The sequence below is a fragment of the Myiozetetes cayanensis genome, unplaced genomic scaffold (assembly GCF_022539395.1).
Source record: "Myiozetetes cayanensis isolate MyiCay16 unplaced genomic scaffold, myiCay2020 scf6-25, whole genome shotgun sequence".
Classification (NCBI taxonomy): domain Eukaryota; kingdom Metazoa; phylum Chordata; class Aves; order Passeriformes; family Tyrannidae; genus Myiozetetes; species Myiozetetes cayanensis.
Window position 1 is genome coordinate 52997965 of NW_026087853.1, and position 26263 is coordinate 53024227.

At 39.9% G+C, this 26263-nt stretch overlaps 1 protein-coding gene across 7 annotated transcripts in view; it reads left to right on the top strand.

Moving 5' to 3' along the window:
• MICAL2 (microtubule associated monooxygenase, calponin and LIM domain containing 2) overlaps positions 1-26263 on the top strand; it is a 78005-nt gene that overhangs the window by 39105 nt on the left and 12637 nt on the right. For 5 of the 7 annotated variants that reach the window (XR_007631447.1, XM_050335470.1, XM_050335465.1 and 2 more), the window contains exons 3-20: positions 2480-2687; positions 3348-3464; positions 4537-4638; positions 6470-6625; positions 7543-7643; positions 9286-9543; positions 10289-10404; positions 11645-11771; positions 11972-12062; positions 12157-12304; positions 14427-14626; positions 15131-15243; positions 19422-19493; positions 20033-20182; positions 21308-21412; positions 22651-22869; positions 23089-23190; positions 23788-23916. Coding sequence is in view for 6 of the 7 variants with exons in the window: in XM_050335470.1 (XP_050191427.1) it covers positions 2480-2687; positions 3348-3464; positions 4537-4638; positions 6470-6625; positions 7543-7643; positions 9286-9543; positions 10289-10404; positions 11645-11771; positions 11972-12062; positions 12157-12304; positions 14427-14626; positions 15131-15243; positions 19422-19493; positions 20033-20182; positions 21308-21412; positions 22651-22869; positions 23089-23190; positions 23788-23916 (2514 nt within the window). In the remaining variant the exon portion in view is untranslated. The remainder of the gene's footprint in view (positions 1-2479; positions 2688-3347; positions 3465-4536; positions 4639-6469; positions 6626-7542; positions 7644-9285; positions 9544-10288; positions 10405-11644; positions 11772-11971; positions 12063-12156; positions 12305-14426; positions 14627-15130; positions 15244-19421; positions 19494-20032; positions 20183-21307; positions 21413-22650; positions 22870-23088; positions 23191-23787; positions 23917-26263) is intronic. The other 2 variants (XM_050335466.1, XM_050335469.1) reach the window with 2 other exon arrangements.

Here is a 26263-nt window from a genome sequence, read left to right on the forward strand (position 1 = left end):
GGTTTTTACCTTTGAGGATTGATTGTGTGAGACTTCCTTATGTGATGCTGGTTGTCACAATCTGTGTTAAATTGCAAGAAATTAATTTCAAAAGCAGGCTCAGATAAGCCAGGAGACTGGGGTTACAGGAGCTGAAAATAGGATGCCATTCAAGGTTTGTTCTAGGCTGGCTATAAGAAGGTTTCTTCTGTGACTGCAAGCAGAGAGCTGGGGAGTGGTACTGTCCCTGCCCTTACTTAATAAAGATAGGAACACAAATGCAGTAAGAACTACCTTTGCCCCGGTTTTGTGCTGGTTTTGACCCTAGGAGTTTCAAAAAAAACATGACAAAATTCCAAGAGTAAGCTTTACACCAGCAGGAAGCATCCTTAATAAATCAAAGAACAGATAGCTCTGAGACATAGATAATTATGTTTCTGGAAGGTAACCATGGATGATGGCAAATATACAACCATTTTTCATGATGTCTCCAGGCAATTATGAAGATACTTTGTCAATGGTGATAGGAGGATGGGGGAGGGCAGAATCCTCCTTAAAATTCTAACATAGTGTGTTGCAGAGCACTAGGAGGAACCAGAAGGGCTTTCTGTGTGGGTTTTATTACTTGGCAGGATTCACTATGACTATATCTCCAAAGACTGCCTTTTTTTTTTTCTTTTCTTTTTAAAGTTGCATTTATGTATATATGATACTGTTTGTTAGCCAAAAAAACAACCCCGCCTTATCAGACCACATACGGGTTTATTTGTAAAATGTTTCTAACTGCTTGCTAAACATGACTGGAAAACCCTGTAGCTGTGAAGGCAGTCACTCACTTGTCAGAGCTCAGAGTTCCCTGTTAATCACAAGAAGTTTGTGCAAAAAACAACTGATCCACCAGTGAGCCTCTTCAATCAGGCTAAATCTGCACTCTGTTTTCTTCCTTTTTAATTACATCTGTTGATTTTTTTAATTTATTAATTCTTTAATATTCAGCATGCAGTGAGGAGTGTGCTTCTGAAATTGTGAATTAAATATGTCATTTTAAGAGGAAGAAAGCCAAGTGCCTAATGCAACAGCCCAACTTTAATATCTCTGGTTAACAAAACACTTGCCTAAAGCAAAGCCAAAGCACCCCACAGGAGTTCTCTTTTCAGTGGGAATTTGTTAGAATTATTTATTAAATTTTTAAAAAATTTGTGCACTTTTATGATTGGATTGGACAAAAGTCATGGACAAAAGTCAGCACCAGATACTTTTTTGCTTAAGTTGTTAAATTTGAAAACAAATGATGAAGAAACCAAAATAAATAAATGAGTCTGTTTTTTGAAATTGCAGTGTAATGGGAACCAGACTCGTATCCAAACGAGCCTCCAGATACAGTCTGTGCCTGCTTTGAAACTGTAATCACTGTCTGGCTATGTGTGCAGGACACACAGGAGCATGTCTGGCCTGTGAGATAATGGCTTTGGATTTGCAACATGGCCCAGCTCTCCTGGACTCTCCCCTCCGCCCAGCCCCACCTCAGCTCTCCTTGCCCCAGCCACCGCTGTGCTTCAACTGATGGCATAGCTGGGGAGGGGTTTGGTGGGAGGTGGGGAACAGCAGTGCTGTCCAGCTATAAGACTGTTTCTAATCAGTTTTTAGTAATCAGTCAAGGAAATGTAAGCATTAGATATGTTTGGGTTTTAATTAGTTTGCTTGCTGGAAATCCTTTGCTTGTTAGTCTGTGAAAAATTACAGTTGTCAACTAAAATTTAGGCAAGAATCCTCTATAATCATTTTGGAAGCAATTCTTCTGAGGGTGCCCAAGCTTAGATTTGAGCTCCTAAGCACCTGAAGGTGAGAATGTTGACCACTGTGTGAAATGGAATAGGACAGGCTGAGTTCCCTGGCCATGGTGAAGCAGGACAAGTCTGCTGGGTTCTCATGACAGGTCCTGCTTTACATCAGTAGGTGAACCTGGTGGTTATATCCAGGGTACACCCACACTTGAAAGAGAGAGTAACTAATGCTGTAAGGCTACTGGCTTATCACAGATTTGTTTAACAAGTCTAACAAATGTACACCAATTTCCTCTGTAAAACAAAAAAAGCCTACACGAAGACCACTTATTTCCTTTCCCCTCCCTTTTATGTAGCTGTAATCCTGTTTACTGCAAGTGCTTCAGAAACACTAAATGGGGGTTAGAAGTATGTGAGCAGATGCTCAAAAGTGTTTGGCTTTTTGCTATTCCTTCTGTCACATCTTTTTATCAGATGGTATAGATGTTATAGATGCTTTTATGTCTGCAGTAAGCACAGTTCACCCTCTTGTGCAAATTGACTGAACACCACTTGCAAACAAAATTTGAATGTTAATCGATTTAAATAGATGACTTGAATACGCTCTCAGTAGTGCAAGTCCAGTTGACTATCGAGTCGTGTGCCAACAGAGTAAGTTAGAAAGTGTGTGGAAGTAAAACAAAACCCTGTGTAAAACTCCTCCTTTTCTCTGCTAGTGTTTAATTATTGGAGGTGGCCCATGTGGCTTGCGGACTGCCATAGAACTTGCTTTCCTGGGAGCCAAAGTTGTCGTGGTGGAGAAGCGGGACACTTTTTCAAGAAACAATGTGTTGCATCTCTGGCCATTTACCATCCACGACCTCCGGGGACTGGGAGCAAAGAAATTTTATGGAAAATTCTGTGCAGGATCAATTGATCATATCAGTAAGTATCTGAGGGCGTGGGCACTGTTCACCTAAGAGGTTGCCAAGAGCAGGAGATTAACAGAGACTCTCTTGGTTTGCCAGAAAGTTCATCTGCCTTAAACATGTGCTAGTGCCTGTGTGCACACACACACAGGGGAAAAAAATGGCCTCATTGAAGCAAAATGGCAGTAGAACAAGTTACAGTCTTATGGAGCAGCTTTTTTGTTAGTCTGAACTTGTTAAACAATAGGTTTTGATTGTGAAGTATGAAGAATACTGATATTTATTCCAGTATTTTGAAGGTAGACACAACCCTAGTCTGAGAAAATATCTGAAAGTGGGCTAATTTAGAGGGAAGTATGATGTAAAATCTTGTATCCTAAAATGGTCAGCATATTGGTTAGCAGATCTTTTGAATACCATTAAGAGGGAAAACTCTACAGAAGTATTCGAAGAAATTCAACTGCAATGAGTTTTATACACAAGATTGTGCTGCAAGAGGAAAAGGAGACGGAAGAGAACAACATCCTGTGGTGGTTGCTAAATTTGCATTCGTCACAGTGTAGGAAATAATAATGCTTCATGCTTGTGTTAACAATGAATATCAGTTTGGTGGCATGCTGGGAGCAGCTGTGATTGCTTACTTATTAAATACACCTTTGTTACTTGCTGTCTACAGGTATTCGACAACTTCAGCTTATCCTCTTCAAAGTTGCACTTCTACTGGGAGTTGAAATCCATGTGAATCTAGAATTCGTGAAGGTCCTGGAGCCTCCCGAAGATCAAGAGAACCAAAGTATTGCTTATCATAATGTAGTTCTGTTCACAGTAACTTCTTTTTATGTGAGGCATTATGTGAAGTCATTTGAGGTAGTTGAATTCTGTTTAAAGAAACAGATTTTTGTCCTTCTTATTCAGCAATCTTTGCTCTCTGCGGTTGTAGGCATGACAAGTATCGTGGAGACAGAGCACTGATAATTCCTAAAGTATGACCCAGGCTGAGAAGCTGAGGTTTTGCACTATGCCTTCTGGCATATGTTTGAGGCTTTGTAGGGAGTCTGGTGTGGCTTCTTGGTATCTTCTTGCAAAAACAAATTTTGATTGATAATATAAATATTGAGGATGGATTAAGCGCCCAGGGCCTCATTTTGCTTTCACATTTGATATAACTCCCACTGGCACATTGAGTCTTATCAACATTCTATGCAAGATTTTTAAACAAAATAGAGATTTCTCATTCTTTTTTTTTTCTATTAAAAAAATATTTAGGGTGTAGTAGCAATAGAATATTTTAAAATTTTACTATAATTGAAATATTCTGCTATCTCTTAAAAGGGTCATAAGTGACAGTAGAGCAAATATACTGTTTTAAGTAGTTGAAGTATATATAATTTTAAAATATGGACAATACCAACATATTCACATAATCAGCTTTGTGTTAATGCAAAGATTAAATTTAGCTTTGTGAGTATTCTTGCATTTAATTTCTATTTAGAAGACAGTTAAAAGCATTGAAGATGGAATGCCATTTTTTTTTTCTTTTAATACCCAGCTTTTCCTTGCTGTACCTACGTGTTATGTACTGCCCTGATAAGGTAGCTGTGGAGTTATTTATGTGAGAATTAAGTGCTTAAGCGTGTTCTTGTGGTATGGGTCTGAGAGGAAGTTGAGTGCAGGAGGTGATTCAGATGAAGACTTCCTTTTTTTTTTATTCCTTTGGCTGCAGCAGAGCTTCCCTACATCTGACCAAGGCAGAATTCAGCTCCATTGGAATGAGAAGTAGATTGTTTATCTTAGTGCCCTTTCTTCAGACTCTGAAATCCTTTCTCCATTGTATTACTGAAGAATTATAAATATTGTGTTTTCAGAAACAGGTTGGAGGGCTGAATTTCTCCCCGTGGATCACCCGTTGTCAGAGTATGAATTTGATGTTATTATTGGTGCTGATGGCCGCAGAAACACCTTGGAAGGTGGGTGTTGTGAATGCGTGGTCTTTAGGGGATCTTGAAAGACCTGAAAGTCAGAGGAGAACACAGAGCAACAGGTTACCTTTCAATCCGTTGAAGTCTGTGTGGAAACTATTATTTTGTGTGGTATCTTTTGCTTTTGTTGTTAAGTTGTAGCTCAGCTACAGTTAAAAATTGTCACAATGAAGACATTTAATGTCATTACTGCTTCTGAGTTCTGTGTATCTGCATTGCCTACAGAATGCATCAGAGTGCTATTGGGCTTGCTTCAAGGCTGAGTAATTTTACTGTGATTTAACTTCAAGGACGCTGACAAGATACACGTCAGGAACTTCTTAGTCTATTGTGCTGTAAATTTGCCCTGTATGTTTGAACTAATGACCAAAAGGTGATTGCAAGGTATTTAGTGAAGTCATCAGAGGTATCATTGTTTTGTAGAGGAGATTGAGCTTCAGAAACAAATCCTTTGGAAGAATACCAAAAGATAATAAATAACTCTAAAGTGTGTGGGAAGAGAGGGGGGTAAATGCTTCATGAACTTGAGTTGCTGCTAAGAATTCAGACCACCTGGGCTGTTTTTCTTAAGGAGACATTAGATATGCTGCTCCTGTATCACATGAACAAACCTGTTACTTAAAGATATATTTCCCTTTTAGATTTGATTGTATCCATGCTAGTTTCTGTTCCCTAAGTACACGATTTCTTTTTTTTATTAGCTTCATAGTTTGTCTGCTTATTCTTTTATCTGCCAACCACAATATGCTTACAACTAATTCCTTTTAATGCTGTATTGGAAATTTTCCTATGCTGTTGCCCATAAAAGACTCTTTAAATAGTCAAGTACCAGCATAGTGAAATTATTCTTTCCTCAAGTGCAGACAGTCTTGAGAAGTTAATGGTTATCATCATACCAGGATGTAAGGGAGTATTTGGTGCATTGAAGGTACATACAGTAGCTGGTATTGTCATATTAAATCTATCCCAATGAAATAATGAGAACATACCAAGAAACATAGAAACAAAAACTTGTAACCGATTCATTTCTTCTCATAAAATTCTCTCACGTCATCTGCAATTGGCTAAACTACACTCTAAGCACCCTCTGTCCTTCTTCATAATTTAATTATGGATACAGGGAAGATACACATGGAAAAACTAAAATGTGTGATTGCAACACTGTGGCTTAGTGGACTTTTTTTTGTGAAAAGAGGAAGAAAAGGTGGATCCAGAGAGCAAGGAACTTCACAGTCTGTCTCACCTTGGAAATATAACAGTTAAGCCACTGAACATTTTTCAACCCCAAATACCTTTGAAAAATCTCATCAGCTGGTGGTGTGTGAACCTAAGCACTGCTACAGGGATTTCTGTTTTTCACATCTTTCTCTGCTGCTTTTGACTGCTGATCTCTTGCATCTTTTTTTGTGAGCTGTTTACCACCTATGTAACAAATACCTGATTTGGTATTTAGCATATTAAAAATGTCTCCATCCACCAAATTTGATCTGTTCTATATCCAGACATTGCCAAAAAATGTTCTATGTTTTTTTTGTCATGATTTTCCCTTAACTTCTTCCCATAATTCCTCTCCAGACCTTTTTTTTTTTTTTTTTAAATGAGACTTTATCTTGCATGCAGTACAGCTCCAGTTTTGCAGCTGAAAATGAGGAAAAAAGACTCTTTGCATTTAAGGGAATTTTGGAGGAATGATGGAATCTACTGATGGTGTATTGTTTGATGAAGTGTAGGACTAGTGTAGGAAAGACACTGAGCTGTTCCCTCTCTGAAGTCCAGTGTGAATTTCCAGTGGTTTTAATTCTTCCTCTTTGCTTACCAGGCTTCAGGAGGAAGGAGTTTCGTGGAAAGCTGGCCATAGCCATCACTGCCAATTTTATAAACAGAAATACAACTGCAGAAGCCAAGGTAGAAGAAATTAGTGGAGTTGCTTTCATCTTCAATCAGAAGTTCTTCCAAGACCTTAAAGAGGAAACAGGTGGGTGCATCCTCATTTTTTCCACTACCAAATACAATAGTCAGCAGAGGAATACTTTATGTGCCAGGCCACCCTCCTATTCCTGTTAACATCAATTTAAATGTATTAAAAAAAAATTCCAAGTGATAAAATGTTGTTGATGTCAGAATCTTGCAGATGGAGGTGTCCATTTATGGTACATTTTTTAGCTGAGCCATTGCCACATCATAGCTTGTTTTAATGTTTAAATTTTTCTCAACTGTAAAAATGTCTGCTATGTTGAACAAATTTAGAAGAGTATTTTCAGGGCTCAGAAATTTCCCTTAAGACATAGTTTGTTTTGTTTCTATCTGTTCACATACTGAACAGCTTAAGAACTTTGAAAAAGGCTTTGCCCTTCTGGGAGGAGTTTATTCTTGCTTATTGATGTGCAGAGCTGATAAACTGAGAATTTATCTGCTGTAAATACTAAAAATATAAACTGTGAAATACTTCTTAATGGAAAGGGGTTTCAGAATAGTTGCACCCACTGTTTGTGCAAGCAATTCTGTTCCTGATTTACACCTGATTTTTTTATTATTATTATTGAAACCAAAAGTCCTGCTTAGACCAAATGCCAGAGCCCTAGCAGCTGAAAAGCAGTTTGTTCCCTTGGCACCCAGTTCTACCACAAAAGACTGTTAATGCTGTAGTTAACTGGCTGTTCCATGAAAGAAAGCTGAATAACTTTAACTGTGCTGAGAAGAACTCCTGTGGGGTGAGGCTGATCTCCTCTCATGTTTTGTTTTATGACATTTTATCCACTAATACTTCACCCTACCAGGGAAAGCGAATGCATCCCAAGAAGGAAAGGCACCTGCGGGAATCACTCACATGTTGTTAGTAAATGACACAGGCAGTGCACTGCACTTGGTAACAAATGTGTTATCTCTTTTCAGGGATTGACCTGGAGAATATTGTTTACTATAAAGATAGCACTCATTATTTTGTGATGACAGCAAAGAAGCAGAGTCTTCTGGACAAAGGAGTGATTATTAATGTATGTAAAAATACTGGCTAAACTTTATTTTATTTACGTGGTGCAGAATAAGTGTGAACATCTGCATAAACATTGTGGCATGTTATAGAGGGTGTTTATAGACTTAATCGTTTCATTAAAGCTCAGGTCGGTTGGCTCTTACTCTGACTTTTTTAAAATTTGCTTTTACATTCAGTCAGCACAAAGTTTCTATAGAGAACTGAAAACAATACTCTCTAAATTTATCAGTTCCGAAACTGGCTGAAACAGGATCTTGACTCGCCTTGGAAATACGTGGTATGATCATTGTACCAGAAAATAAAAACCTCCTTTATTTAAAGGTGAACTTAGCACAGCGATGTCCAGTTTTATCAGGCAAATAAGGAAGCATAAAAACCTACTCCAGGCTGAATTGCAAATTCTCAAGTGGGTGAAATATGATAGAACGAGGCTATAAACACAATGGCATGAACTTTCAGAGCAGCTTGGGATTTTGAGATCTTTTTTTTCCTTTTTTCTTCTTCTGTAAGATGTAGGGGTTTATTTTCTTTTGTTTCTATAAAGTGTTATGGCACCACTTAAATTTCTCTTCCTGGAAACTCAAGAGAGGTCAATTTTTCTTGCGAAGTAAGACAGTGCCAAAACAGTCGAGTGTAATTTCCTGAAGGAAGTATTTGTAGGGAACTATCACAAGGTTTCTTGGCTTTCTGGTGGAACCACTTAGCTCAGTGCCATGATTCCCTGCCTATTTGAAGACCAGGGCTCCCAGGGCAGAGCAGCTGTCCATGACCAGCCGGGGTGGGAGAAGGGAAAGGCGAAAGCCCTTATGGGGAGCAGGTGGTGAGCCCTGGGGTTGGTGTTTGTAGGTGGGGGCAGTCCCAGGAGATCTCTGGGGAGTTTGGAGAAGAGGAGCACTGGCTGTGGCTCATTAGAGCTTGTTGTCCTGACCTACTTGGGTCTGAGTGGAAAAAAAACCCCATCACAGTCTGTCTGAAACAACTGGGCTAATAGTGGTTCTGTGGTATCATCCTGTGATTAGGGGTCTCATCCGTGATTAGGCTGTAAATAGAAACTGCCTTATTAATAATCACTGGCTTTAAGTAGGATAACCTGCTAAGGCTGGGTCCTTCAGCACTCTGGCAAAGAAAAAGAAAGCCACAGACCAAAACAGCACAACAGAGAAGTCTGAATGTAGTGTCATTACTGAGATGTTAAGTCAAACCTTGAGGCTGAGCCCCACATGTTGTATCATCAGTATTTCTGCTCTCTTGTGGTTTCAGATGTGAGGTGCACATGTGCAAAAAAGCACTGCAGAGGTGATAACATCTTCTGATGGGAGGGAAGTAATGATACGAAAATAACACATAATCAAGGAACTGGGAGGCAGTATAATATTCTGTAGCCAATAAAGCTCCTTGTTCAGTGTTGGCATGGAGAGTTCCTGTTTGGGGGTAGTACAGTAACCTGTATTTGTGTATCAGCTTTTTGGAGGAGATGACAAGTCTTACTTGGTTCTTTTTGCTGTGAGTTGTGTGGCTCCCACTCGTGCTTTAAGACTGCAGTGTTGCAATTCAGAGAGGATAGTGGATTATCTCATGTGCTTCTCTCCTTGCTGCAATTCAGAGAGGATAGTGGATTATCTCATGTGCTTCTCTCCTTGCAGGACTCCATTGATACTGAGTTGCTGCTCTGTGGGGAAAATGTGAACCAGAACAATTTGCTGTCCTACGCCAGAGAAGCTGCTGACTTTGCAACCAACTACCAGCTGCCTTCCTTGGATTTTGCAATTAATCACTATGGCCAACCAGATGTAGCAATGTTTGATTTTACTTCCATGTATGCATCTGAAAATGCTGCAATAGTGAGAGAAAGGCACAGACATCAGCTTCTGGTAGCACTTGTTGGAGACAGTTTGCTTGAGGTATCTTGGAATGTCTTCCAAGTAGTCCTTGGTGGTTTTTTTTTCATCTTATTTCCATAATCCAACCATTCAGTCTACCCTCCAGACCAAAACAAAACATCCTCTCTTGCATGTCCTGAAGCAGTGGTATCTTCTTTGGAATAGACTTTTTTTCCCCTTTTTCTTTTCTCCTTTTTTGTGCCATAGTTTGTCATAGCTAATGCTTGGCTGGCAGCCTCTGGCTTAGATCCCGTTTTGCTTTACGCACATTGTATTTCTGTCTGAAAACTGTGAGCTCTGTGTCCTCAGCTTGGGTGCATGGCATAATTTTCCTGACTGTCATCATGGGGAAAAACTTCATCCAAGTTATTATTGCAGTCTCTGCCGTAATATGTTCTCTTTGTTTTCTTTCTGAAGTGAAAAGTGTATGTTGCAACTATTTTTCTTTTTTTTTTTTAAATTCATGCTGACAACATGAAGCATTTGAAAAGAACACTCCAAAGCAAAATTAGGATATGAGAAGGGCATAATTTTTTCCTTTTTTTTTTTTTTAAAAAAAGTGAAAGAAGCAATCTTTTTCATTACTAAGTCTTGGAGGAGAGACACATCTTAAAACTGCAAACATTGTCTGTGCTGTATTTTAGTTCTTTCAGGGCTATTTTTCTAAGACAGTATGAAACCCTAGACTCCAAATTTTCATTGCATGTTACTTTTGTAATAAGACCTTAAGAAATACAAGGAATTAAAGTGTAAATGCTTCTTACAGCCCTTCTGGCCAATGGGTACTGGCTGTGCAAGAGGCTTCCTGGCTGCTTTTGACACTGCGTGGATGGTGCGGAGCTGGGCTCAGGGGAAACCCCCACTGGAGATCCTTGCTGAACGGTGAGTGCTGCTCTTGTCTGCATCATTCCCGATGTTTTAGAGAGTCACAGTAGTGGTGTAAGGCTGTGGATTTCACTGTGGCGTCCAGAGAAATATTCTTCTTCCCTGTAGTGGCATTGAGATGAAATTATCCATTCCTTAAAGTTACAGAACAATTTACAGTAATAGCCAGCCAGTGCTCTGTGAGCTTCTGCACACTAATACAGAGACCTGGAAATCAGCACGATGTGGTTTAAATCATTTACTTAAATCACTAGTCACTAGAATTAAGTGTGATTCTTAAGGAAATAAACCAAAGATACCTTGTATCAAAAAAACCACCCTCTAACCATTTCAGCACCTCGTTTTTTGTTCTTAAAAAAAATATGAAAAATCCTTAAAGAAGTCTAGATAAATTCTTCAACATTAGTAGCTTTCAGAGTCGGTCTCTACGATTTCAGCTCTGCAGGTTGACTTAGTAGCGCTGATGTTATCTTTAGGCTAATAAATGTGTGGCAAAAGAGAATTACTGTAGTGCTGCATCATAAGCTTCTCTGTGTAATGTCTTTTTGACCGGAGCAAAAAAATCTTTTATTAAGGACACCAGCAATCGTGGTGTCACCGTGGTCTGATGGTTGAATTTGCTGACTTGGGTCCTGCTGGCAGCTACCTTACTCTGCTACAGCTGCCCAGGCTGTTCTGGGGCAGATACCTAACAGTCATGATTGTGGTAATGTGAGTAGGAGCATTGCTAACTACAGCACTTTGGGAAGTTTTAAGATAGGAGCCTGTGGGATGACTCAAGCACGGCATAGACCCAAATGGAAAATTGAACAGCATAGTAAAAAAAAACTGTGGTGGTTATTGCAGGATGACAGGATTTAGTGCTGTTATGTGGTAAAGAATTTACTCCTTGGGTGGATGGTAAAACAAAACCAGATGACTGGGTGATGTAATCTTGGGTTTTTTTCCTTTTTTTTTTTGCCCCCCTTCTTTTTTTTGCTCACTTCCTGCCTCAGGAAGATATGGACATAAGTTCTAAGAACCTGTCTTGTTGTTGTCCTTTTTCTGTCTGGCATCCTCCTGCTAAGTGGTGATAAGAAATGGGATGGATGCATTATGCATTTAGTGCATGACATTTGTCCTGGCAGAACCAAAATAAGGTGTAGGTAGCTGCAAAAAAACCCCAAACAGAACAACCTTTTAATATAATGAATATTTATTTTAATATATAACTCTTGCATACTTTTTCCTCTGTAAGAGAGAGCATTTATCGACTCTTGCCTCAGACGACCCCTGAAAATATTAATAAGAACTTTGACCAGTATACCATTGACCCAGGAACAAGATACCCAAACTTGAACTCAAGCTGCGTTCGACCTCACCAGGTCAGTACATAAAAGGCTTGCTTATGAAATCAGTTCTTTTTTTGTCTAGGATAAATAGAGCTGGAACTAGTGTGCAAACAAAATCTTCTGGAGAATCCTTAATTTAGAACCTGTTGCTGATAAAGTTAACCTGGAAAGAAAACTCTTATTTTCTCTCCAAGCAATTCTAATATTATGCTGCTAATTGCTTTTCCTTGTAGGTGAGACAGTTATATGTCACCAATGAGTTACAGCAGTGTCCTCTTGAAAGGGTGAGCTCCATCAGAAGATCAGTGAATCTCTCCAGACATGGTATGTGGCACCTCACGTTTGCTGCGGTTTAACATTTGTAGCCTTCTGAGCATGCAAGAGCTGACTGAAATTTTGATCTCCCATGTAACTGTAGAGTCAGATATTCGACCTAACAAGCTCTTGACGTGGTGTCAGAAGCAGACAGAAGGATACCGTAACGTGAACGTCACGGACCTCACGACCTCCTGGAAGAGCGGCCTGGCCTTGTGTGCGATTATCCATCGCTTCAGGCCTGACCTCATGTGAGTGACATCTGGAGATCTTGTCAGGTGTAGGGTACATGAAGCACTTACTGAAGTGTAGTGTAAGACTGACCAGAACAACTCTGATGCTCTACAGTCCCCTTCTGTGGGTGTTTTCTGCATGGAAATGCACAACCATTGCCAGGGTTGGGGGGTGGAGAGGGTGGGGTTGGTTTTGCTTTGTTTTTTCTGTATGTCCTTGCATGCCATTTAAAAAGAAATATATATGCTTTCAAAGAGTGGGAAGGCTTTGAACCTTATGATTTATTGTGTTTGTGGGAGTCATGTGTCTATTTAAAACGAAATTTGCAGTGCTTGGAGAATGTGAAGAGCTGTGTTCTCAGGTCCCTGGAGAAAGTGTTTTAGTGTATGTTTACAACCACAGCCATAATGGCACTGTCATGAGTTACAGAAATACCTGGGTGAACCTTGGATGAGCCATCCTCTGTTTTGTAGTGGTTGCTGTGACAATCATGTAGGGAAACGTTGGACCACGGAGGTGGAGGTTTTGCACAACTCTGTCCAGAAGAGCACAGTGCCCTTTCATGTGTGCTGTGCAACAAGGGTTCAGCCCTGGAAATTAACAGCCTAGTGACTGAATGTAAGCCAGCATTCCCCTTTTGACAGTGTTTCTGGGGTCCTAAGGCTACAAGACCCAACTTCTTACATGTGAATATTTTGTAAGGTCCCTCAGTTAGAGGGACAGTGCGTAACAGGTGTCAGGAAATGGCAGTTGCTGGCACTGCTTGGTGCAGTCGGAGGGGTCACTTTTCTCTCTTCTCACCAGTCTCCAAATGCAGTGGATACATTCTCTTGCCTTCCTACACAGACTTGGAAGTCAAAAATGAATTATGGTCAACCTCCCTTTATTTTGGATAAATGGAAGGAATGATTGAGCTCTTTTATGAAGTGTGTTAAGTTGGAAAAAATAGGAGTGATACCCAGGGTGTTAGTTTGTACAGTTTTGCCAGAGGAAGAGCTGATATTTTAACAATAAGATTTCTTTTCCTGGGGTTAGTTTAAAAAAATTAGAATTATGGATGTTTTTGTGGCTGTAATGGGGAGAAAGGGTATAGAAAGCAAAGTAATTTTTGCTGTCTGTGAAAAACTTGTCTTTTTAAGCACTGCTCTCTACAAAGTCGATAAATTTATCTTCCTGAGCTAACAGACCTCCTGCTGTTTAATGCTGTGTTTGGATTTTGTTGGCTTTTTGTTTTAAATGAGCCTGCTGAAGGACTTGGCCAGATGATAGCCAGGCATGCAAGAGAGGGGGTTGCCTGTGGGCAGGGCTGGGGTAGAGGGCTGCCCACAGCCCCCTGGCTCCAGAAATGGGCAGTGGGCGGGTGAGGGAAGAGGAGAAATTCTTTGGGGATTCAAAAACTCACATTCCTTTATGAGGAGAAAGAAACTACCCTGCCTGGAGCTTTGTAATTTATTCACATGTTTATTTTAATCATGAATTTTGGAAGCTGTTCAAGAGGTCAGAGTCTTAGAATAGGTCCCACAGAAAATGGATTAGAGACTGGATAACAGAGTTCCAGATGTGATGTACTTACTTAGTACACAGCTAAATTCAGTTATGACCTGGGCAGTAGGTCCTTGCTCAAACTGTGTGTTAATACCTTAGAAAAAGAAAGGTTAGTGCCTGTGCATATGTGTGCACACACATATACGAAATTTTTTTCATAGAATGCCAACCTAAATTTATTCCTCCTGGCTTTGGTGATTTATAGAACTAATTGAAACTAAGAAGTCAATTGCTAGCAGATGAAGTTTGTAGTGGTGCAGCTGTATTTGGAGAGGGAAAAGGTTTCTTAGCATTTCTGAGGAGGAATTGCATTTCTTCATAAGTGAGAGAATCCTTTTTGTGGGACTACATCAAGATTCAGTTTAGTGAAAAACCTTTTAAATTACATTCTGGCAAAGCCATTATTTGTAATGTGATTTGTATGAGACTCTTACCTTTGGCATTGTGTGGACTCCATAGCTTTGGCCCAGTGAAATGCCTGTGCCTTCATTCCTGGTGCTGTTCTGTGCCTCTCCCATGGGCAAGGGAGCACTGCATGTTCCCGAGGGGAGCAGAGAGAAAACCACTGCTGATGCCACTGTGTTGTCCCCGCAGTGACTTTGATGCTCTGAACGAAGAGGACGTTGTCAAGAACAACCAGCTGGCGTTCGATGTTGCTGAGCAGGAGTTTGGGATCCCCCCTGTGACCACAGGGAAGGAGGTGGGGTCGGCCGGAGAGCCCGACAAGCTCAGCATGGTCATGTACCTCTCCAAGTTTTATGAGCTGTTCCGAGGCACACCTCTGCAGGCCGTAGGTAAGCCAGACCCAGGCTGCTCCTAATTCCTGCAGGTTTGGGAAGTGGGAGTGCTTCATCCAGTCTGCAGACGAGCACTGCTCTTGAGCCAAGAGTCCTTTCCCAGCTGAGCCATTCTGGCAGGCGAGCGTGCCTGCTTCTGTCTGCAATAGTCACCCTAGGCTTAAAACAGGAAAGGGGAAAACCTTGATTGAATACTAAGGTTTTGTGGGTCCTTGGTGGTTTCAGAGAATAGGAGCAGCTGGATAACTGCTGCTTGACATCATGAAGTTCATGTATCAGGCCGTTAATGTGACTCCCTGTTAAGGATGACTGCCCACAGCACATTAATGCCTGTGTGTTTCTCCTCCTTTTTTAGAATGTCACCCTACATTATATGTATTTACTTTTATTTGCCTGTGTTTCTTACATATAATTGCTACTAGCACTCAACTGGAAAACTTTGGCTTAGTCAAAATAGTTTACAAATAAATCTAAATGAATAAGTGGTTGTTTTTTGAACAGATGCTGGTGAGAAGCAAAATGGAGAAAATAATGATCTTGGTTCAGCAAAATCGTCAAGCTCCATCTCTAATAATTATTTAAATTTAACTTTACCAAGAAAACGAGTACCAAAGGTAAGCTGTGAAGGAAGACTTGCCCTATAAATCTGTCTTTATTGAAAAGATGAAAGTAAGCTGTCAGGCTCAGAAATAAGGGTTTTATACATACAGTACTATTAAAGACCTGTAAATTGAGATTTTTTTGAGAAAGATTTCACGGTATTCAAAACACACATGCACACTCAATCATTATGATGTTTGTAAGGATAACACTGAAGCCTTGTCAGTGTCAAATGGCTGAAGCATTAATAATGGTCCCAGTTAAGCATTCTCTGTAAATGCAAAATTTTGAATCTTAGAGTTTTGGATGTACTTGGGGAGAATTCGTGTCCATTGTTCACGCCAGTGTTCATTGTCGGTACAAGTGAGAGGAGGAGGATGTTTTATTTGGTGTGGTTTTGAGTTGCTGTTTTCAACTTGAAATATTTGAGATCTCAGCTCCCTTATGTGTATTGATGTGTTTTATTTTTGAAAAGTTTTCAAAAGTTGTTTTTAAGAGGTTTTGTGCGATGGCGGATACAAAGTTGTTGGTTGGGTGGTTTTGTGTGAGTTTTTTGTTTGTTTGGGGGTTTTGGGTTTGTTGGGGTTTTTTTAAGAAGTCTGGAATTTTCCTAGGCTGTTTCTACCTTTAAGAAAAATAGTATTGTAGCTCTGTATTCCTAAATATACAGCCGTTCTATTATATATCAGCTCAAATACTCATTGGTATACTACAGTGCTTATTGATTGGGAGGGAGTGCGGTTTTTTAACAAAAACAGGGATTTGAACAGTCTGTGGATGCTGTTTCAAGGTTCTCAAGGGAAGCTTTGAACTCTTTGAGAAGTCACCTGCAACAGTGGGCAGGTTGACTAGTGTGGCTCTGAGATAATGATCTTAGTCATACCTGTGTACTTTTCTCTCTTGGTCACTTATTAATGAAAATTTATTGGCATGCCCTGTTATATCCCTGTATTATAAGAAACATTCATGCCCATACATGCTATGATTAAAGACTCCAGAGCCTTGAAGGATAATGGAGACCTGAGTTAATACTCTCTGTCATGGGACTGTGTGCAGTGAGAGAATTGTCTGTGTCTTTGAATGGATTATAGCTTCAGAAGTCTAATATGGTTTAATTTTAGGGGAGTCCTAATAAAATTAGTTAGTAAAAAACAGTTTCACCTTCTGCCTCTTCATTAGCTCAGTTGTCTTCTTAAAGGAGATCTTGAGGAAGGGTTTTGCTTTCAAACCAAGCCTATCTTCATTTTAACTTCAGCTTAAGTGGGAGTGTCTGTACAACCCAGCTCAGAGGCAGCAGTGCCTCAAGTCCAGCTGGCCTGGAGAAGCAGCACGAGGTAGACAACATCACAGACTCCTGCACCAAACGTTACCTTCTGCATTTTTCTGAAACATAGCTAATTGAAAACTCCTGGGCTAGCTAAAAACCTCATATTGACTACAAAGATTCTCAAGTTCTTTTTTTGGTTGTTTTTGTTTGTGGATTTTTTGTTTTGGGGTTTTTGTTTTGTTTTGGTGGGGTTTTTTTGTTTTGGTTGGCTTTTTTAAGCAATCTCCTTAATGCTTAACTGTATTGCTTCATTTACACCTATTGATAGACTCTTTAAGTTTTGCCTGGGAAAGTATGCATTTCCTACTTCTCTTGGAATTCAGTGTCTAGCAAAAGTTCAGGTGTACATGTATGTACTGCATTCCTCAGTATTTAAATATATTGCTTTTTAAATTTGTTGGTCTCACCTTGTAGAAATGTGACTTCCATTTTTTTCACCTGAAAAATTACTTCAGAATTTCCAGATATTTCCTAGACTGACTTTTGTCTTGAATATTTTCCCTCCATGAACAGATTTTCAAAACCTGTGGACACTCAATTTCCCAGTAGCATGGTACATCCCTGTTGGGAAATAATTTTTCCCTGTCACCCACATACACACAAAACCATGTGACATGTTTCCCAGATAACCAAGCAGTGAGAAGTCAGACAGAATAAACTTTGCTTTTTCTTGTGGGTAACTTGTTTAGAAGAAAAACCTTTTTCATGACCACAATGTTGTTGTTTTTCCACGACTTATTAGCAGAAGTAAATAGACTTTCAGCAGTGGGGAGAGCTTTCCATTACTAATCCATGCAGCCTCTTACTAGCCTCCCATCATGAAATAAGCCTTCTGTCATAGCAGAGTTGCAGCTCTTGCCTGTACATGAAAGCATGACGTGACTTGCTTGATGGGCCCCTCTGGTTTCCCACTACGGGGGCTCGTTCACAATGAGAAGTGGAAGTGGTGTTTCCCAAATCAACTTGGGAAGCAAGGCTGTCAAGTCATCTTGTACGAGGTTTCTGTTGAGGATGGGGTGTGAAACTAAGCAAGATGGGTTAGGGTGCTTGGGTTAGGACAGAGACTTAAGTGCCAGAACCATCTGAAACTACCTGGGAAATAAAGCTCCTTGGAAAGCAACTTCTTGAGTTAAGGGTTTACTGTTGCTTCAGTTTTATGGTTCTTTCCCCTGCAAAAGGTGGTTCTGAACATTATCCATTATATATATAATAAGTGTTCTTTCCAGGCTGTAGGAGAGCACAGAGTGTTGCTCACTAAACTTTCCATAGCATCAAGTTTGTCCTTTTATTTGGCTGGAGGAGGGTTTCTTATCTGAGTGCAGGCTGTGGGAGACCAGGAAGCGCAGCCTGGAGCTGGTGTAGCTGTTCTGGCAGCCTGTGCTGAGCTGGATCATGTTTTCCATTCTGCTCCGAGTGTCAACCGGGCTGGAGAGGAACTGAGATTTCCTGTGCTCCAGACTAATAAACGAATGGAGGTGTTTACACAATACAGGGCACAGTCCTTTTGGAGTCTTGCTCGGCACTTACATTGCTTTGTCTTTCACTCCTTTGTAAATATGTTAATGTGAGTCCTTTATGTAAGACTTTTGAAAGGCAACATCTTGTTTGCTCCATTCACTCAGGCAAATTCTGCTTTTATGTGGTACAGGCTATTATGCAGAATACATTATGCTGTTCTGTTGTTCACCCTTTTGTGGTAGACTGATGACTATAGGTAGTGTGAAGCAGGGTTGCTGAGAGTTGGTGCCTGAAAGACAGTGTACCAAAGCACACAGAGCAGCAAAATATTGTCATCTGATTCTTTTGGTGTTTGCCCAGAAGTTGTTTGGGATTACTTTTAGTCACTGCATAGTGATTTATTACAAACAGTGTATATGTAAAAAGGAAGCTTGTGTTTTTTGATCTTGCTCTCTTTTATTCCTTTTCAGGTTTTTTTTTTAGTTGATTGAGTAATTACTAAGGAACAGTGTGGGCAAATGCAAATAAGTGGAACGTATTTTATTGTTCCTAAAGTATAACTTTTTGTACCAAATCTTCAAGGCTCAATTTAATAAGAAACGATACAAATTTCTGAGCACTGACTATTTTTCAAGTTCAGGCAGACTGAGTATGAAGTATTATTGATTTGTGTGATCTCTAATTGAGTGAAATAATTAAATATGTGCGATGCTCAAGCACAGAATAGTCAGTTTGGTTGCTTAAGTACTGCAATGTTCAGCCATAGTCACGGAGGTGAACCTTAGGAGGGAGACAGAGCTTTAAGGCAGACAGCAGTTGCTCCAAGAAGGAAATAAGACTGTGCTATGAATACATGATCTGCATGCAGATAGTTGGGTTAAGAGAGAAGTGGGGGCTATTCTGAAAAAGTGAGGCGTTCCTGGATTTTGTTACTTACCTGGAAACCAGTGTAATCTAGAGAAGAATTCTCAGAATAACTGATACTCTAGTACCTTTTTCTTCAAGGATGTGTAAGTGCTTTTTGAATTATAAACTCTTCAGTACTGAAAAGAGGAAAAGGTAAACAGCAAAGTTGTGGGGCCTGTGTTCAACAAAGTGTTCAGGCATGTATTTTCCCTCACTGGAGTCCAGTGAGAGCTCCCAGTCAGGGGTTTTGGGACAGCTTTTAGATACCTGATACATGCCTTGAGGGCCCACCAAGCTGCTGGGTAAGGAGCAGTCCTGCTGAGCTGGAGGGTCTAAGGAAACCCCCAGTGCTGGCACTGCTCACCTCTGTGTGCCTGGTTTAACAGGGGGCAGGCCTCACCTGCCTGGTTATGAAAATTGTTATCCTGGGAGGAACTGCTGAGCTAAACTTGGTAACTCCTGCAGTAATCCATGGAACTTGTTTTGGCTTTACCCTTTCAGGTTGAAGGGAAAACAGAAGAAAACGAGACTAACAAAAGACGTCGGAAAGGTCTTCTTGGTGTCTTCGAGGAGGTTGGTGTTCAGTGGTTTCCATTCATATCCCAGCTCCTTGATAAGCAGCAGGAGTTGGGGGGCCAGGTCTTTTTGAGTTTGGCAGGAACAAAAAGCCTCTCCCCTAAAACATTGAATTTACTGCGGAATGCACTAAATCATTTGATAGGGAGGAGAGCATTAACTAAATTGCAGTAGTTTTCATTCTGACACAAGGACATATGAGGTATTGGGATTTTTTCCTTTTCCTAACTCAGTTATTTAGACCAATTTTTGTTTGAGGAGTTTGCATTGCAGCTTGGTTTCTAGCCCCTCTCTGATTAGTTACCTTTCTGACTCTGTTTTATCAATAGCAGCTCTGATTAATGCTCCCTTTTACCATATTCTGGGACCAAAGAAAATATTTTTTGGTGACTTTTGCATACTAAACAGTGTCACTTTTAGTATCCTGTAGACTGTATTTGCTTTCACTCTCTGCTGATAGGGATATTATCTCTTTCTCTCTCTTCATGAGTGTTGTAAGAAACCCAAGAAAAACATAGTTCTTTGTTTTCTTGCAGACTTCGAGCTTTTCAAGCCAAGGGACAAATACTGGGAAAGCACAGAGTGATGGCAGAGAAGGAATGAACCAGAACAAAGTTAAATCAATGGCAACTCAGCTGTTGGCAAAGTTTGAAGAGAATACTTCAAATACCATTTTGCGGAGACAGGTAGGTCATAGATGAACGTAAAAGTAATCTCTAAAATTAAACCGTAGTCCCTCCTTGTGAAGGTGATGCAGATTTCCAAGGGAAAAAAAATGGACCTGTTATGTGTTTGAAGTGGGTTGCCCTTTTTAATACTTTATGCAAATGAAAATATTTCTTTCAATCCTTGGAGAACAAGTATGACTAATATATATTGACTAATGCATATTAATATAATGTGTGCAGTGAAATTGCAGTGTCCAGAAATCTCATCTAAGTCAGCCTGTAGAACTTTTGTGTTGTTTGGAAGTCTAAGCTAGCTGCAAATGGTATTACAGGAGGCCTTTTTTTTTTCCTGTATCCTGTGAACAAAGGACACTACATATCCAGTGGTTTCTGTCTTTGTGGGAAATTTAGGAAGTGTAAGAAGAGAACCTAATCTTTTGCAAGATGTCTGGCTGCTGTTTCCGTTCCTAAAGTAGGCAAAATGAAATGTATTTGTGCATTCCACAGCATTTTCATTGTTTGTTTTTAGTGTGACTAGTGGTGTTTTAAAAATAATCCTGTGCTACCAAGGTAGGGGTGAGAATCTCAAAACCACACTTGAGCCAGAAATGGTCTGAATCAACTCCTTTGGATCTGTCACCTGAAAGATCTGAAGGAAGGGCGAGCAAGTTGTTGAGATTCTGACAGGGATGGTCTGTTTCTTAATTCTTTGTGCTTGGATCCATTTGCTTATTTAAATATTTAAGTCCTCCAGTAGTGTAAGCTCTAGAGATGTCCAGTGACTTTCTCAATCTGTGAACCACTGTTGTTTGCACTGTACCTGATTACCTGAGTTTTCTGTGTATATGGCCAGAGATTTGCTTGGCCATGTTGAAGGAAACCTCGATGTGTTGCTTTTAATAATGAACTGTCCTAAAGAACACTGAATGTGCTCAATTTGAAGTATATCTTTGATGGTAGAAGGGACTAATAAAATGGGTGGGTGACAAAAATCTGCAAAATGTGTTGGTAAGGTCCACAGTAATGTGTCTTTTAAAGCAACTTTTATTTCTTTCTGCCTCAAAAGGTCTTTGAATCCTATTTACTCTCTTCCTTTTTTTTCCTCTTCACTCTGTCTTTACAACTTTAAAAATGCTTTACAAGGAGGTAATAGATAGACCAGCCCTACTTGCTTCTGACCCTCCTGCTAATCCTCGCTTTGCTAAACCTGTGGATCCAAGTCTTCTTCCACCTCAACCAAAAAGGCAGGTAGGAACTCATATGGGTAACACCTGACAAACACCATTTGTCTTAATGCTGGGAACTCAGTGTTATTGTGTAACTACAAGATATACAAAACAATATTTGTCTGTAATCTGCATAGTTAACAGATATATTTAGCTGACAACTGTGAAAACCACATTAAAAGTTTGAGGCTATTTTACACCTGCTTGACCAGATGAGAAAACTATTTGAAAGTGTGGAAACCACCCTAAAAACAAAAGTGTTGATTTCTGTGTTACCACATCTAGACTTCAAATTGTATAAATATAATTACATAGCTAACTTAACATGAGAAAACTACAGGAGTATCTGAAAAATTGTCTGTGCATGTACTCAATGCTTTGGGCTGTTGTAATGATAAGGCAAAGTGAGTGTTCTAGCCTGAGGAACCTGGCAAAAATGTCTAAGATGAAAGCTTTAGCCTTAAAAAGCTGATATTGATTGGCTAGGTTTTTTATTTCTTTAAGTGGAGTTTGTGATAAGAATTTCTGCTGGAAGGTCTTCTGCAGCATCATATACATGGGGCAAATTTTTGAAGACCTAGTCTAAATTTTTCTTTTAGTAGTTTCAGTGAAAATAATCCCATCTCAAACACAATTGCTCACTTTACATTAGAGTTTTAAATTGAAGTAAATATCCTGTAGGGGCCTTTCAAGAGTGGTTTGCAGTGAAATGAGATCTGTATTGCATGTTGAAATCTGCAGATCAGGAGCTATTTTATATGAAAATTAAAATTCAGAGACCTGTCCTGAACTCCTCAGAAAATGCCTTAAATCTGAAATACATTATAGCTTGACTTGAGTCAGACTAGATCTAGAACTATGGCAAGAGCTAGTGCTGATATTCTTATAATTTGATTTTAAGCTTAGTCTCAGGCAGATGTGATGCTACAAAAACCAACCCAATATCTTTGCTATAAACCCTAGAAGGAGATGTAGTTTCGTGTTCTTCTGCACTGGTGCTGTCTGGGGCTATTCAAAAAAACTGACACAAACCTAGAGAAGGATATGGAGGCCTACATAAGATATGCACGACTGATTTATTTCAGTGCATGTGCACAAGCATCAGAGCCGCAGTAGACAGTGTGCAAAGAGTGATGTGAGACCACTTTATTTCGAGTTCTGTGCATGACTGTGCTGCGCTTTCGGAAGCATCCTAAAAAGCTGCATATACTGCATGGTGGTGCAGAAAGCAGATTTTTTTTCACTTCAAGTGTTTCCCAGTTTCAGGTGGTAGCTAGGAGTGAACACGAGGTCAGGGAACCCAAACAGTCTTTAAATGGTTCTGATCATATGGCCAGGAGAGCAAAGACTGTACAAAACACAGATTCCCAGCCCAGTCTGTCAGAAACCTCTGAAAATCTCGCATCTGCCTGTTCTGCTGCATTTGTACTTTCTGGAGTGCTTGAGCGTCTTCAGCACCTGGAGGAAAAAATGAAACAGGTGACAAGCAACTTCTTTTCCTTTCTGTCTCTTAACTGCATTTGATAATCTGTATACTCTGTTTTTGCTGGCTCTGCTGGCTTTTCCTCTATTGACTTTAGCTTATATTAAGGCAATAAGAAGTCTTTCTACAAACTTGCTATGTTCTGTTGATATATGTGGCATTAACTGAAATCTCTCTTTCTTTTCTTGGCTTTCCTTCCCTGGCTGTCACTGCAGAAAAGAGCTCAGACTATAGCAAATAGGGAATTCCATAAAAAGAATATTAAAGAGAAAGCAGCACATCTTGCCTCAATGTTTGGATACATGGAGTTTCCAAAGGTGAATATTAAGTTTTGCACCTGAAGAAGTGCTGAGCTAGAAGACTTGTAAGAATTCATGGATGGAAAAAGTTGCAGTGGTTTTGGTTTTAACTTTCCTTCCATTTTGTGTGGATCTGAAAAGTAATGTGGATTCCACTGAAACTGGTAAAAAGCATTGTTTAATAAATTATTGCATAATTTATTTGAGGAAAAATACAATCTAAATTATAAAGCAAGTCAGAGTACTTTAGCAGGAGAGAAATGTGTTGAAATAACCTATGTCTTTATGCTTGAGCACACACTGGTAGCTCAATTTCTAATCAATTGGTTAGCAGTAGTGCTCATTTAGTGCATTCTAACTTTTCCTGTGTTTCCTTATGCTTTCTCCCAGCTCTACCTTACCTTACCTCCCACTGTGAATGCTTTGATAAAAAAATTGAGTACAATAATATTGTTTACCATGAAGGTGCCATGATGATTTCCATGGGTCCTCACTGTGCAGAAATAGAACAGAACTACAGTTATCTTTATAGTTTTTTTTGATGCATGACTGTGAACTTAACCTTTGCTAATGTCACTGTCTCTTGGATAACTCTCCTGTTTCTGCTTTACACAGAATAAGCTACCTACTAAAGGCTTACCCCATTCTCAGCCCCCAACTCCCTCTTGCCCTCCACCTCATCATTCAGCTGCTGCTGCTTCATCATCTGTCAGTTCAGCTTCCTCTGCTGTTCCTTCTCAACAGGTACTCTATTAACAGATTTTTCCTCTAAAATCCAAATTTGTGCTAAAGCTGCTTGGATGGAAGGTGCTGCCAGCAAATCTGTTCTCTAGGTTGTAATTCACATTTAAGTCAGACTTTACTTCATTTACTGTTGTTAATTCTGCATGCTTATAAGAGAAATGTCATCATCAGTAATAGTTCAGGTAAAAGCTGAAGAACAAAGCAAATAGTTAACATTTTTTGCTTCAATTCTGAAAATTTTGCATTGCTGCTTATTTTAAATGATCTCTTGTTGGGTAATACCACAGACCATTGCATGGTAAAGCAAACTGGATGCTGTGGGGTTGGTTAGTTGTTCTTGGGTGGTATTTGTGTTTCTTTTCATAAGAATATCTGTCTGGTGTGTAGTGGAGAACCTGCACGGTTAATGGTTATTTTAACTAGAGGCCATGTCTTAGGATTGTATGAGCACTTACCAATACAAGCATTTTATTGTTATTTGTTTAATTATTTGTACTTTAAACTTGCTTCTGCATGTTATTGTTAAAATACAGTTCTTTGAAACAGCAGAGGAAACATGCATACTGTGGGTGGAAAGATCCTCAATTCTTTCTACTTATGCTTGATGTGAATGGGCTGTGGACGTCAAGATAACGTTGGCTTCTAAAAACCTTTGTTTTAGAAGGATTTTAATTGAATGAACTTTGATCTTTTTCAGCTTTTCAGGGCAGATAAAGGCCCAGGTTCCCTTTCCTTCAGCCACTTACTATGTAGCAGCAGCCTGGGTGCATTGTAGCATTGAGTAGGGTTGGTGTGGAAATAAAGGTGGAAACATCAAGTTTCTGGAAGTCCTGAAGGTGACTGCTGTGACCAGTGCAGGTGCTGCTGGAGCTGTGGCTCTGGTGCCTGGCACATGACCCAAGTGCTCTGGCAAAATCGGGTGCCATCTCCATTTGGTGTGAGGAGGAGCAAAAGTGACTCCTCTGCCAGCTTTTGTTGCATTTAAGTAATTTTATGAAATAAGTATTCATAAGTATCATGAATATTGCCCAACTTGAGGTAAGCCACAACTGAAGGGATTTTCCCATCTGGTGGGTGTCCAACAGGATCATTTAGTGGAATTGCTCTAGATCTTTTTAGGTTATTTTTACACCTTGTTTGTTAATGCTGTTTGTAAATCAGGCTCACAGCCTCAGCAGTAACTGAGCAGGTAGATACTGAGCTGACTTTCAGTTTGCAAAGGGCACATTCCTCAGCTGAGATAGAGCTGTGTTGAAATGACTGCCTGGCTCTCATTCCCCATGGAAATACAGGCCAGACAGCCCTTCGAGGACACTGCAAGCTCAGCAGGTGCCTTACTGCAATAATCCCTAATTCCCTTCAGCTTCAAAATAATTCCTTTGCCTGGATTTACCTCTTACTTTTTATGACCTAAGTGGTATAGCGCGTGATGGGTTTTAACCTAAGTAATGGTTTCCAAAATATTGAGGTCTGATGCTTGTTTGATTTGGAGAGCTATTGCGCCTCTACAGAGACAAAAAAAAACAAATAATGCCCCCCAAACAACAAATAAACAAAGTAAAACCAACCAACCAAAAATACAAACAAACAAACCAAGCCCAAGCTATCTGGAAAACCTGAAAAAAATGAGAGCTAGGCTCTTAATCACATGGAAACTCTGTGACAATAACTGGGATTTTAACATATTTTCTTGGAGAACATTTGACTGGAGCAATCCTTTCTGGATGTTTTAAAAACTGCATTTTATTTGAAGTGCACTCACAGCCTTTTATGAGTTTGCCACTGTATTTAAATGGTGTAGCAAGAGTTTGTTGTGACTTGATTTTGCTCAGGCTGAGTTTACTTCAATTGAAAAATGCTCTCTTTAGAGGTACTGGCAGAATGCAGCACAGCTGAAGCAAGAAAATCTAGTTTTGTCACCAGCACAGTAAATGTGTGTGCATCTCACTGGTAAATATTTGGCTGGTTAAGTTTGATTACTTTTATTCTTTGGCAGATCTACATGCATGAACATCTTGATGCCTGCACATACAGCTCCATTGGTTGTACAGGCTCATGTCCTCATCTACACTGTGTGCATCTCATATGTGTAAATATGGTGTATTTTATGTGGCATATTGGAGAATTTTAAAATAGCAGGTCTGATAACGATCAGCTAAACTTTTACTCCTCCTGTTTGAGGCAGATGTGGTAAAAGGAAGCTGATACAAATGAACCCCAAGTCAGGATGGATTACCCCCCCGGTAAACCCCTGTGACTTTTCTTACCAGGTACCAGTGAGTACAAGTGATATCGTTGGTGCTGTCCTTGCCACAGGGGTAACTAAGAGGTTGCAGGGAAGGAGAGT